This window comes from Physcomitrium patens, chromosome 20 (assembly GCF_059467195.1).
Source record: "Physcomitrium patens ecotype Gransden chromosome 20, ASM5946719v1, whole genome shotgun sequence".
In the NCBI taxonomy this organism is placed as follows: domain Eukaryota; kingdom Viridiplantae; phylum Streptophyta; class Bryopsida; order Funariales; family Funariaceae; genus Physcomitrium; species Physcomitrium patens.
Genome location: NC_143429.1, coordinates 15,149,088 through 15,164,075, shown reverse-complemented (window position 1 = coordinate 15,164,075; position 14,988 = coordinate 15,149,088). Strand labels below are relative to the sequence as shown.

At 30.4% G+C, this 14,988-nt stretch overlaps 1 protein-coding gene across 1 annotated transcript; it reads right to left on the bottom strand.

Moving 5' to 3' along the window:
• Nucleotides 1-1,383: 1,383 nt before the first annotated feature.
• LOC112273095 (DEAD-box ATP-dependent RNA helicase 7) lies at nt 1,384-5,232 on the bottom strand. The gene is made up of 7 exons (XM_024501484.3): nt 4,401-5,232; nt 4,010-4,138; nt 3,735-3,875; nt 3,499-3,610; nt 3,298-3,368; nt 2,700-3,074; nt 1,384-2,575 (listed from the first exon to the last, which is right to left on the bottom strand). Exons 1-7 carry the CDS (start codon nt 4,890-4,892, stop codon nt 1,817-1,819), a joined length of 2,079 nt encoding a protein of 692 aa, XP_024357252.2. The 5' UTR covers nt 4,893-5,232; the 3' UTR covers nt 1,384-1,816.
• Nucleotides 5,233-14,988: the final 9,756 nt, after the last annotated feature.

Genomic DNA, 14,988 nt, shown 5'->3' with positions numbered 1-14,988 from the left:
AATCTACTCTTTAGAAATAAAAAGACTTCAAAAAACTTCAAAATACGAGAAAAGATGTATCAATCTATAACCTATTGAAGGAAAGAGAAGCATAAAGTCTAAATGCATAGCATTAGGAAGGTTGGACACAAAGAGAAGTATGGAATAAGATGATTCTCACTTCCAACACCCTTTACTTATAAAGAAGAGAATTAAATCTAATATAGATGAACTTCCTCTACAGTCATCTTTATCATACTTTTCTTCATCTAACCAATTCTTAGATTCTTTTTATATCAACAGCCAGCCAAAATTGTATCTACTAGGCTAATAACTTATCCTATGCCTTTGTTTCTTTCAATCTTAAGTAACTCATTAAGAAAAAATTCTAAGTGGTATTAAGTAAACAATAGTTTGTTGATCTTCAATGATGGTCATACAATTTTGTTGTTGTATTTAAACCTTTTAATCTCATTGATATCCAACTTGTTGAAAAACTTGTATCAGTAGTATATTATTAGTGTGGTGTGGAAGGAGTATCCACACAATATAAGAAGAGTGTCCACACATTAGAAAAAGGGGTGTCCACCATAGAGTTATTTTTTATAAATAATTTATGTTCTTTTACATGAAGATTAGATTCTTAATTTTAATTTTTTGAAGGTGCTTTGTCTTATGGAAATTCAATCAATTTTCTATTCTTTAAATAGGACATGTTGAAACTTCCACAATTACAATATTGATATTTTTGCCTTAATTATTTATAAATTCAACCATTCACTACTTTGTTTGCCTCTAAAAGATCAAATTCAATCTTTCAATCCTTTGTCAATCTTTAAAAACAAACTAATTAAGCACTTCAGAGTGATTTATCTCATTCCTTGAAAACTGAACGAAAAAAGTGATAAAATGAACAACGTTCTTATATGTATTTATTTCAATCGAGGGTTAGGCTTTTGAATCTTTCCCAAATTGAATGTTCAATATTAAATCGTTTGCTTGAATGTAGCTACGCATATTGTGATGAATGTCGATATTATGGAAGATGAATGTTCAATATTAAATCGTTTGCTTGAATGTAGCTACACATGTTGTGATGAATGTCGATATTATGGAAGATGATGTTAATGTATTGTTTCGACTTTGACACAGTTATAGGCATACTTCACCGATTCATCTTGACAACTTAGATGGTTTGAAAAATTCTCGCATCAAATAGCTATTGCATTGGTAAACATGTGATTGTGATAATATTGATGTCTCCAAATGACCACATATGATTCATTCACTTCAGAATTAATTATTTCGACAGAAAGATCCGAACAAGTAGGCACACCCGAGGAAATCCATTTTATCTATAAAAGTATTCATGTGATTGACAAACAACTGATCCCGTAAATCGTGTTTTTGAAAGGAGTTGTAAATTCAGGTTTCATATTGCATTCTGATGAATGTTTCATGGATCGAAGATGAGAAACTATTTCTGGGATCACATCGTTGTGAAGTGGATCTCGTCCAACATTCATGATTAAAACCTGCCCATGATGAAAAGGAACATTCCCTCTTTCTTCAACTTGCAGCAATTTGGAGTGATCGCCCTGTCTGTAATAGTGAATTGACATTCACCAAGCACATAGCTGTACGTTCGTCCCTACACACCTCTTACAACCATCACTACAATTTTGAGCACTACTCCACAGAATTCCTTCTGCAACAATCAAAATTCGTTGCCAATTGGAAGATCCATATTTGGTGTCTTCACTTTTGAGACTACGTACGTGCTTTGAAGACACAAGTTAAATTACAGTGCCTCTAAATGGAGGTCAAAAGAAAGAAATCAACGACGACCAAACCGTCCGCCGCCACCTCCACCTCTGCTCCCACCTCGGCCGTACCCACCACTTCTTCCACCAAAGCCACCTCCTCGACCACCCCTTCCACCAAAGCCTCTGTCTTCACCACCACTACGGTCAGGCTTTACTTGCAACTCAGGTAGCGCGTCCAAAACTTCCACGGTGAAGTTTTCACCTTCTTGTTCTGCTATGAATTCCTCAACACTCCTCGATGGTACATCAAAGACAGCTCCCGTGCAATCAGTAGTAAGATTCATACGCCTGACTTCATTAACTGTTTCTTCAGGCAAGTACTTCCGCAAACAATTGAATGCATACGTGGGAGAGTACATTTTTGTGTTTGCCTTCAGCATCAAGGTTGTAGCATCATCGTGAGAAGTAAGTAGGGACCTTCTCTTCAGCTCTGTTTGACCAGAAATTTTGGCAATGGCCTTGGCAAGGACGTCTAGTACAGGCAAACCACTGCTCTTCACAAGGTCCTCAGCTGCTTGACGGAATAGTGGTATCACGGTATCGGAGACTGCTAAGACACCATCTGTCGCTGTGTTGCCACTAGCCTTGGCAATGTCTGCAGGTTGAGGAGCTGCAATCCGCTCAAACTTGAACCCAGCCTTCCGTTCGATCTGAGGGATCATGTACTCCTTCTTCCTGTCGTAAAACAACACAGAGATACCAGTATTTCCAGCTCTTCCTGTCCGCCCAGACCGATGGATGTAGGTTTCGGCATCACGAGGAGGTTCACACTGCCAAATAACAATAGAGTAGCGATCAAAACGATCAGTGACGACATCCAGCAATACGATTCTCTACCAGACAGAGAAAGTTACATGCGCCAAGAACATCTAAAGTGCATTCGAAGTGAAGTACCTGAATCACCAACTGAACGTCATTGATGTCTAATCCTCTGGCGGCCACATCCGTTGCAACCAGAACACTGAACTTGCTCGTGCGAAACCCTTGAAGTGTCACCTCTCGCTGATTTTGAGGGATATCCCCATGCAGAGCTCGTGCAGTTCCACTCTTCAAGACTCCTGCCAACTCCGAGGCGTCGTTCTTGGTCTCAGTGAAGACTATAATGCGGCCTCCGCTGCCATAACACTGAATGACGTCTTGCACAAGCTGAGTTCGCATGGAATAGTGACCTGGAAGCAACAAGTGCTTCACATTGTTGCTAGCCTTCATCTTCTCATCACCAACCAAGTCAACAGTTCTCCTCTCAGGCTTCAAAAACTTACGGGCAATCTGCATTCACATACGAATGAAGAAACCGATGAATTCCGACGGCGAGTATAAATCCACTATCATACAGCTCACACAATCTAAATACTTAGTGAAAAATTAAAATATACCACTATTAATTCGTAGAGTGAATCAGTGAAAATTCGCATAACACATGCGCCTTTATGCACTTCGTAAATCAAAGTTGAAAAGAAAAGATGCGGTAAAGATATTGAATGAACTATACCTGTTGAACCCACGTGGGCAGAGTTGCACTAAAAAGTAGAGTTTGAACCTTCGATGGATCATCAACGCCGCCTGCCGATACGTCAACCACTTCAATAATTAGGAAAACTGATTCCACCAAATGTCAGACAGGGGTACAGAAACTACTGTAACAATCCAATTAAGATCACTGAAAATGTGCATAGAGAAGCTCTGAAAATACCAAGAATTTTCTCTACGTCGTCCACAAACCCCATATTGAGCATTTCATCAGCCTCGTCAAGTATACGAAACTTCAAGGACTTCAGATTCAATCCGCCCCGCTCCAAGTGATCCTAGGCAAGTTAAAAACGCATTAGCCCAAAACCAAAGTTTAAGATAACATGACTGAAATCGTCCATTATCTTGGATGTAGTAGTCCAAGAAATAATAAATCACACGAATGAAAACTCACACTACCTTGATTCGACCAGGAGTGCCGACGACGATATCAACACCTCTCCTTAGAGCATTCTCTTGTGGCCCGTAAGGGGCTCCACCATAGACACAAACGGTGCTCAATCCAACTGCATTCCCGTAAGTCTCAAAGTCTGCATGCACCTGAATGACTCAAACGTAGGTCAATATCGATGGAATTTAAAGATATATACAATTATATCGTACTTTGATAAAAGACTGGAGTCATGTGCGGTAACTTCATACAACAGAGTGATTCCGAGTCCCACAAATCTTACTTGTTTCGCTAATTCACGGGTAGGTGCAAGAACGATGACAGCGGGAGCTCGGCCTCTGCCGAGGCTCTTCGTATAACCGCTCTGACTCAAAGACTCCAGAACGGGCAGCACAAACGCCAGAGTTTTCCCCTGAAAAAAAACAATAAAAGGACTCTCAGATTAAAGGTTTATGATTCTCACATACCCGACTTAGGTTATTACTCCAAAGTTTAGAAAATATATTAAAAAAAATTAAGCGATATTTAATTCCACAGAAAAGGCATCTAGACACAACAGACGCTGTAACCCTTACTGCTGCAACAATGACCCAGCCACTATTAAACCAACGTTAGGGAAGTGTCATAAAATGAAACACAATCAGGTTCTATAAAGACAAAAGTGGGAGGACAACCTGTCCTGTGCGTGCTCGGCCAACCATGTCATTCCCTTCGAATACAGCTTCGAAAGTCTGAGCCTGAATCGGAAAGAGCGCTTCGATACCCTTAGACTTTAACTTTTCTCGCAAAGCCTTGCCAATACTGAAATTGGAGACAGACATGGGATCCATAGCAGCACCAGCCTCTTTGCCTCCATCCTCTACGACCTTCTGAATCTTCTTCGCCGTAACGCCATCATCCTGAGGAGACTTGGCCCTCTTCTTTTTAGACACCTTCGCCGGCTCAACCTCCATCGTATCACCGTTCATTGTAACGGTAGACCCTTCAACGGCCTGCGCCTCCGCATCCACCTTCTTCTCTTTTTTCTTCTTTTTCTTCTCAGACTCCGGACGCGGTTGAAGCGCCGCCGCAGACACCTCTTCGTCGGAGGATACGGCAATCTTCTTACTCTTCTTTCCACTTTCTACGGCCACATGGCCAAGCTCCATAGCAACTGGTCCCGGCATCTTTGATGACGAAGAAACCTCCAAACACAAAACTAACCTTAATCCAAGTCTTCTACAGCTCGCTGGGATCTCCACACACTCCGGCGAAAAATTGCGCCTCGAAACACAGAAATATAAGTGACAAATGCTCTCAATTGTCAAGTACTGAGTGAAACAAACTCGAAGTACTAAAGCTCTCTTTGTGATGAGGTGGCTCCACAAAGACTAAGCCAAATTGAGATATTTTAGTGCAGTGTTGTATGAAAACTCGATCCCAAGGTGACAATGAGTCAACCTGTGCGATCGATCAAACAAACCTCCCTCGGAGAGCTCGATTACGAGCTGTGCCGAGACAAATGGAGGTGGAAAAGGACCGGTCTCATTGCAGTCTCGGCACTTAACCCTCCATTGAAACCCTAACCCTGTCGCCCTAAGTTCTTCAAACTTTAAAGTGGAACTGATGAAACTTTTACTTTGTAACGCCTTTCTCTTTTTATTGTGTGCGGCGCTTGAGCACAGTGAGAACACGCTCTCGGAAAATTCACGAGTTTGAGAAAGCATGTTGTGAAGAGAGAATGAGAAAAATAATAAAGAGCTTTAATTATCGATGTTTGCTCGTACAACTTCATTTTAAAAATTAAAAAACTAAAAAATTAATTCATTTTTTAAAATATTACTATTTTTTCCAGAAGTGTGATTCTATCATACTAACTATATGATAATAAGAAGAAGAAGAAGAAGAAGAATAAAATCTTGTTTTTTACTTACATCAGAACAATTATAATATAAAGTCTTTTTACGAAGATGAGGCATGTTTATGGTTACAAATAAAATAAGTAAATTCGACTAAACTGTAAATACGTTGATTTATGTGTGCAAGACTTGATGTGGGTTCAATGGCTATTTTACTTGAATTTTAAAATTCAAATTTTTGTTATGTTAATCAAGGGATTTAAACAGAACTTTAAAATTCTACATAGAAATGCACCTATTTTTTAAATAGACCCATAATTTTACTAAATAGATCCACCCTTGATGAAAAATATGACAATCATGATAAATGTGGTTGACTTTTATTGGTTGCAAATCCAATGATGGAGAAACGGATCTATAAATCATAATTTATTTTTTCATGATGGTTAAGATGGGTGGATTAATTAGTAAAAACTTGGATCTATTTTGTATTTTCCTATATTTATTAAAAAATAGAAAAATAAAAGTAAAATATAAAAATTGGAATATGCTTTGATTTTATAAATGCTTTAAAAATCTAATTAAGAGCATATAATATTGAATTATTTTAAGTTTAGTTTTTAAACTAGAATAATTTAAAATCATGTGTGTATATATATATATATATATATATATACATATAATGTTTATCTTATTAATTAATTTTCTAAATTTTAGTAATCTCTAATAATTAAGCAAAGTTTTGCAAACCAACTTTTTTTATGATGCATAATTATATTAATTTCTTATTTATGATAATTAATTTATTTTTATTAACTATTATTAACTAATAGAAGTAATCAATAGAGACCACATGGATAAGAGAGCCACAAGGTTATATGTAATTAGTCAAAGCAAGGCCACATGGCTCCTATGTCAAAAGTGACTAGCTTTGATTGAAGAGGCATAGTAAGAATGATTTCTATCATGCCTTCAATGCACTACTTCTAATTCTTAATAAACTTTGATAAATATATTTTTTCTTATAATAGATTATAAATAATAGCACAAAGAACATTATGCATATATATAAGAAATTAAAAAAAAAAATCTCTTATTGTGCTATTCAAAACTTTCTATTGAATCTATATTTTGTCAAAAAATATTTTATTCTTACATATTATTGTATTTATTATTATTTAATATCATAAATTTTAATAAAAAAAATATTATAGTAGTATATTATTTTTCAAATTAAAGTACATAAATTAGAAGATATTATTCCATAAAAAATGTTATATTATTCAAAAAATTATTATTTTATTTTTTGAAATAAAAATATATGCTATGTAATATTTTAATTTAATTTAATTTTAGTATAATCATCTCATATTTTTAAATCTATACATATACTCTAAAGAATTCAATATATCTTAATATTTAAAGAATTAAAATTGATAAATTTATATTTTTTTGTAATAACTTTTTATTAAAGAAAATTTATTCTTTAAATATATTGGTAATTTTTTTTAATTATTTAATATATAATCTTAAAATATACAAGTCTTACAAGATTTTTCTTATAAAATCATGAATTTAAAAATTTTATTGTGTATTATAAATTTATTACATGTATTTTTTTTGTAAATATTAGTGTACCTAAATATTTGGATCAAATATATTGAACTTTGGAACATACTTGTCATGATTTGAGAGTAAAAAGAGGAAAATGATTATATACCTTTCTTATATTTTTTTTTCCTAAAGATATTCCATTCATTTGATTGTAAGTTAAAAAGTACATAATATTATCTATATTTTATATTATCTATGAACTTAATAATTTATTATTTATATATACAAAAAAATATATCTAAACAAAACTATAATATTATAGTAATAATCTTTATAAATAGGTATTTGATATTTTTAATATATGTATATATATATATCTTTTATAATGATTACTTTATTTTTCTAAAAATAAATTATTTACAAAAAATCAAAAAATATATTGTATAAAGTATATTTTATTTTTTTAATATATATATATATATATATATATATATATATTTACATATATACATCTATTAGATTATTTCTTTTTTTATTTGATTTTTTACAATATTATATTATCAATTAATATTAGATTAAAATGTTACCATGAAATTTATATGGTTATATATATATATATATATATATATATTCATATATAAATCATAAGAATCTATATTTTTTAATCATAAAAATACGATATTCTAAAGAATAAAAATATAATATACTTAAATTAATTAATTAATGATAAGTGTATTTTTGAAATATCATCTTCTAATTTTTGAGAGTCCAATTATAATATGTTTCCTACTTCCTCCCAAGCATCATTTTAATAAAATAACTCATTATTTTTTTACTTGTATCGTTTAACTATTGTTCTCTTATTATAAGATTTTTACTATGGATGCAGAAAAACTCAACCTTTTTCAGTTCTTCATTTCAATGATTCTTCTTTGTCACTCATTATCTTTCATGGATCATGTATCCTTAAGCATTTCCAAAGTCTTTCACTACATCTATGCTTCTATAAAGGTTGGACTTGCAACAACATCATATTGTAAGAACATTGGATTTTGATTAAAAAAAGACCATTAAATGAAGATGCAAGATTTTTTTGATCTTTTTAAAAACTACAAGTAATGTCTTTCTAAAAGACTGTAAGTTGTTTAAAATATTGATAATGTTAAATTTTATTATTTCGTATAAAATAGTAAAAATATTATATGTAAATTAAACCTTGATATTCTATTTAAAATCATAATTTTACTAGTTTATAGAACATGATAAATTTTTAGTTTAAAATATTATTTTTTAAATTTAAGATCATATCTTTTTATTTAATCAATTACTTGGTGATATTTTGTAATATGAAAAGAATATTATTTTTTTAAAATCAAGAATTATTGTTATATTTTACTTTTTAATAAGTTATTTTTAAGTTGTTTTAAAATAAAAATAAACAAATAAATATCAAAAAATTAAAATAAATTTTTATCATTTTATTAAAATAACTACATTATAATAATTTAATATCGTAAACTTAATGTTTTGTTCAATATATATATAATTCTTATTTACTTTGAATTATTTATGATTATTTGTAAAGTACTTAATTTTATTCAATTAAACATTGTCAAAACTTTTAATTTTATCTAACCTGATTTTTTAAATTTGAGTAAAAATATATATATATATATATATATATATATATATATTCATAGATTTAATCCTTAGTTTAAAATCTCATATACAAATGATAGAATAAATTATTGAAATTAGCAATTTGTTTACACCTAAAAGCCTACTTTGAAAGCCTATAGTACAAAAATTCAATGAAAGTCATTTGATAAATAAAAAAAAGTTGTTTTATTTTAATGCTTAGCTTTTGAAGATAGCTTTGAATTCAATTTATAGATATTAATTAGTAGAATCATTAAAAATATAGTTTTAAGTTATTTAAATATAAAAATAATAAGATTAAAGAATGTTATTGAAATTTTTTTAATCATTTATTAGAATTTAGAAGGTTTTATAAGTTGCAAGAATATTATTAAAGAAAAAATTATAAAAATGGAATCTTAATAAGTTTTGGAGGTAATTATCTTACATGGTTAGTTTTTATGTTTTTCATTTTTAAAATTAATATTTAGCTATTGAGACTTATGCCTATATTGGCTTTTAATCTACAAGTATTATTTACCAAAATAAAATCTATAAATTTTAATTTGTAGTTAAAATTGAAGCCTTAAAAAAAACCTCATGTTTTTTTATTCATTAATGTAGAAAATATGATATTTAATAAATTTAAATTAATTCTATTATTATAAAAAATAAAAAATATAATAATAATATAGTATTATAAAAAATTAATAGAAAATTTTAATTCCTATTAATAATTAATTTAGAATTTTTAAAATTAATTCTTAAGCTTTTGATAAAAATTGATTTTTATTCCATTGAAAAGTTATTATGAAGAAATTGAACAAAATTTGAAGGCCATAAAAAGTTTTTATACTAATTGGATGTTTTTTAAAACTATAATATAGTCAAAATTGTAACAAAAAAAATAAAAACAAATAAAAAAATCATTAGTAGAAAATGTGAAGATTATAAACTAATTTAGTATTTATAAGAAGAGAGGTGCATAAGTTCCATAGGTTGTGGCACCTTAGATGTAGGTAGGAGTATATAACTAAAGCCTTGTAGCTTCTCTAAGACATCCATATATACTACTTGAGAGTCTTGGTCATGCTCAAATCTTTAACTTAAGGAAGTTATCCTTGAGGTAAAATATGTTTATTAAATTTTTCTATCATTTACTTGTTATCTTTTAATTATCATAACTTATTTATAATAACTTAGATTTTAATGTTTTTCATGTTATTTTAAAGATAAAAAATTAAATACCTAATTTTTATTTAGATAAATTTTTGATAAATAGACTTTGACTAGTTTTATAAAGTGTAATTACTTGATTACAATTCTTTTACTTCTTTTATGTTCTTCTTTATTTCTTATTATTTGCTTATTTTACTTTGTATTAAAAATTATAAAAAATTTATAATTGAGGTTATTTTGTAATTTGGATTAAAGAATAAACTTTTTTATTACAATAGTCCTGAGTAAAAAGAAATAATAGAATGGACCAAATTATTTATTTATTTATTTTTATCATTATGATTAAAAATTTCACAATTCACATGATATTTTAGCATATTTTGATACACTATATCAAATTATATAAATAATATCTTTTAAATTAGGTCTAATTTAAATTATAAGTAAAAATATCATTTTTAATATATAAAAAAATATTTTATCTCAAATTTCTTACATATTATATTTTAAGTGGTATTTTAATTTTTTAATTTATTTTAAAATATACAACCAACCATTGAAGATTTTTTAATTTCAACAAATCACAAGCGTTTTGGTTTTTTTCTAAACAAAAAGAATTTCTTATTTTAATTCTTGTTGTTCCAAAATATATTTAAACAACAATGAGCATATATTTTTGAATTGTATACTTTGGAATTAATATCTAAAGATTTTTGGTGGCCGCAAATGTGGAAGGCAGTCAAAGATTTTGTACAATCTTGTGATATTTGCTCAAGATCAAAAACTCCTTGTCATCGACCTTATGGACTTCTTCAGCCGTTATCCATTCTAGAACAATCGTGGTCTTCTGTTTCTATGGATTTCATCACAGATCTTTCAATCTCAGATTCTTATGATTCTATATTTGTGATAGTAGATTGTTTTATCAATATGGCACATTTTGTACTATGTACAAAATCTATCACAAGTGAAGAAACAGCTAATCTTTTCATTGACAATATCTATCGCTATCATGGATTATCAAAGGATATTATATCGGATAGGGGTACTAAATTTGTATCAAGATTCTATAGAATCCTATTTAAGATTCTAAAGGTGGATATAAAGCTTTTTTTAACTTTTCATCCTCAAACTGATGGACAAACAGAATGGATAAATCAAGTTTTAGAGCAATATTTGAGATGTACCATCAACTATCATCAAGATGATTGGACAACTCTTTTATCATTGGCAGAGTTTGCATATAATAATTTGGTACATTCTTCCACTCAATAAACACCGTTCTTTGCCAATTATGATTATCATCCATATCTTGATACTTTTGACTTTTCAAAAGTTAATAATCTTGTGGCAAAAGATTTAGCAAATCACTTGTCAAAGCTACATACAACAATGAAGATACAATTAAAGGAAGCTCAAGAACGACAAAAGATTAACATAGATGCCTATCGCAAAGAGCAACCATAATATAATATGGGTGACTAGATTGGTTACTTCATTGTAATATGAAGACTACTCATCCTTCTGATAAATTAGATTTTCATAGGCTAAGACCTTTTCCTATTTGTGAACAAATCAATCATGTTACCTATTGATTATATCTACCAAAGTCTATGAAGATCCACCCTGTATTTCATGTGTCTCTTCTGAAGCAGTATAAGACAGTGAATATCTTGGAAAGAAGACAAATGCCACCTCCTCCTATAAAAGTGGATAATAACCAAGAATTTGAGGTGGAAGCAGTTTTAGACTCAAGGTGGCACCAAAATAGGTTGGAATATCTTGTTTATTGGCACAGATATGATTATAGTGAACGCACATGGGAGCCATCAAAGAAACTTATAAATATAGTAAAGAAAGTTGAAGACTTTCATCAACGACATCCATCAAAATCAAGATGAAGAATAGCAAACATTTGCTATAAAAAAAATAAAATCAAAGAAAAACAACATTCTACCTTCTATCTTTTATTGTAGCTTTTGTGTATTTGTGATGAGATGGAGCACCAACAACCAACACATTCAATCCAAGAGCTTTCATTTACAGACGTACCAGATGAGACATTACGATTGTGATAACCTTCAAGACGACAGAATCAAGATGAAGATCTTCAAGAATGACATGTCCTTCTTCAAATAGATGGCAAGATATAACATTGTCGTATGACATGATTTGCTATCTGGGAATACACTGGGTATCTAGCTATAGAGAGTTTAGCTTAAAACTTTATATGAATCTTATCTTGGATCTCAAAACTCCTTTGATTTTACATAAAATTTAAAATATAACAAAATCCCTTCAAAACATATTTTTCTCGCAAATGATTTTTTTGTCCCAAACTTTAGAAATTCATAACTCTTGATCTAATTTTTTAGTTTATTTCAAATTTATAGAATAGGTAGAATCCACCTTTTACTCTTACCTCAAAAAAATCCAATTGCAAATTCACTCCCAATCTTTTGGCATCTAAGAAATCCTAGCAGATACTCTAAATCCTAATTTACAAATACATGAGCACTATTTTCTTAATATCTCAAGAATTCAATATTCAAATGTCATCAAACCTATGTATAAAGTTTATTAACATGAAATTACACATTTCTTGAAATTTTGAGCTAATACCTTATCAAATTACTCAAAATATAGCTCAAGACACAACCACTAGTAAATAGGGTCACTTACTATCCTTAGATTACATGCACAGACTTCAAAATCTAATAACTCCTTCATCCTAACTTAGATCTAGCAAGTTATATGTAAAAAGTATAGCCGCAAAAGTGTTCTCTCCAATCGCAATCACCAATCTTTAATTATCCTCTGTACACGTGCGTTGTGTCAAAAAAAGTGATTGTAGCTCCCAAATCAATACCTTAACTTTGAGCGCCTATATCTCCTTCATATAAACTCCAAATTATATAAGATTTGTACCAAAACCATAGCCAAAAATCTAAATTAGCTGATACTAGTCTTCAAAGCTCAAATGGCTTCAAAAAACTAATCCTAATCCCTAATATGGCCTCGGATAGCCTCCTTAAAGCCCATTGATCATGATTTTTGATCAATAGGAATGGAGATTTTCATCATCCATCTCCATTCATTTATATTGGTGCCCTAATTACTCCTTTTGCTACTAAAATCCTTCTTCAATCTATTTTTTATAAGATTTACATAATTTATACTCTAAACATCAAATAAAAGAACCAAAATAAGTTTTCAAATGTCACCAATGTCTAACAAAGGTGACTCTAAATATTTAGAAGTTACTATCAACCAAATCCAATCTTAAAAGCCACTATCAAAAAAGAAATTAAAATTATACAAATTTTATAGTAATCTTTTTAAACAACCTCTTTTCAAGGTAACAATCAAATTATATTCTACAACCAACTAAAATCTAATAACATGGCTTTCACCATGTTACTTAATAATCTATATATTAAGTACATAATTTCATTATTTTCATATAGTAGCCAAATTACAACACGACATCCACCCCCTCTAAACTTGTGCATCCTCCGGTATGCATTAAGAAGAACCAAAGTTGTAGTCGGCATCATATTACTTCCTCAATAATGTCTTCTTCGAAATCCAATTCTTCTTTCTCATACTTAGATAGATCAAATTCTTCTATAACATCTTCAAGGACTAGTTCTTGATCCTGTTGTTTGAAAAGTTTTATATATTTTTTTGTAAGTAGAATTTTAAATCTTGTTCCATCTAATTTCTTTAACACATATGTAGCATTATCTAAAATATGTACAACCACATAAGGTCCAAACCAATACTTAAAGAATTTTTTAAGAGCACTATGTTGATTATCCAAGCTGTTGTTATATACCAAAATCCAATCACCTTCTTGAATATCCTTCAGCTTCAACCTGTGTCACTTATCAAATCTATCTTTATTCTTTAAGCGTGACTCCCTTAACCTTATAATTGCTTTTTCTACATCTTCAGGTCTTCTCTCTAGTTGACGAATTTGAAGTATAAGAAGTTTTTCTTTAGATATATTGTCTTACCAAGGCAAGATACTTCAAGTAGGTATTTGCTCTTCAATTGGCATAATGAGCTTCTATCCTTGCATTATCTCTACCGGCATATATACTGTCATTGAACTATGAGTAGTACGATCAACCCAAAGAGCAAATGGTAATAACTTTGGCCATTCTCTTGTTCTTCCTTTACAAGCTTTAATAATGATCCTTACAGTAGAAAAATGACCTCGTTTACTCTTAGCATTGCCTTCTAGATTATAAAATATAGTAAGAGCTAGCTTGATTCTACATCTCTCAAAGAACTGTCTAGTTTCATGTGTATCCAATTCTCCACGATCAGTAGTAATTTTTCCAATACATCCATATCTACAAATCACATCTTCTAGTAAAAATCTACAAACTCTTTCAGTGGATTTTGTTCGTAGAGCTCTTCTTTCTACTTGGTTAGATAAATCTTCTCATACCAGAGCCAAGTATCATATTTGCCATATTTCCAAAGGCATAGTAACTAGGTCTACAACCGATTTATAATATATTGTGAGTGGATATGTAGGATGCAATCCATCTATATGTCGAATCTCTGAGTATATCTAAGAAGTCTGGCATGATTTTATAAATTTCATCACATCTCTATACATGTTATGCCACCAATATTTTTCTTTGAGCTTGTTAAAGGTGGCATAAATACCTCTACGTCCAGCCTATAAACTATCATGGAATTCATGGATTAATTATTTTTTCATCTCTTTCTTACAAACTACTCTCTAAGGCATTCCACTATCCTGTTTGCATCGCTTCCATAGGTAACCACCTTGTAAGAGGTAGTTATAAGCCTTCTGTCTAATCTATTTGAAATAAATATTATTCCATCCTAATTGTCTTGATAATGTGCTTAAATAGCGTCCAATATCAATCCATTCTTCTTCATATAATTCTTCTGTAAATGGTCTGGAATATTCATCCTCTACTTGTTGTACTTTAGAATAGAAGGTATTACTTATATCTTAAGTATCTTCAATCAAATCTTTTTCTTTTTCATATCTAGCTCGAGATAGCAT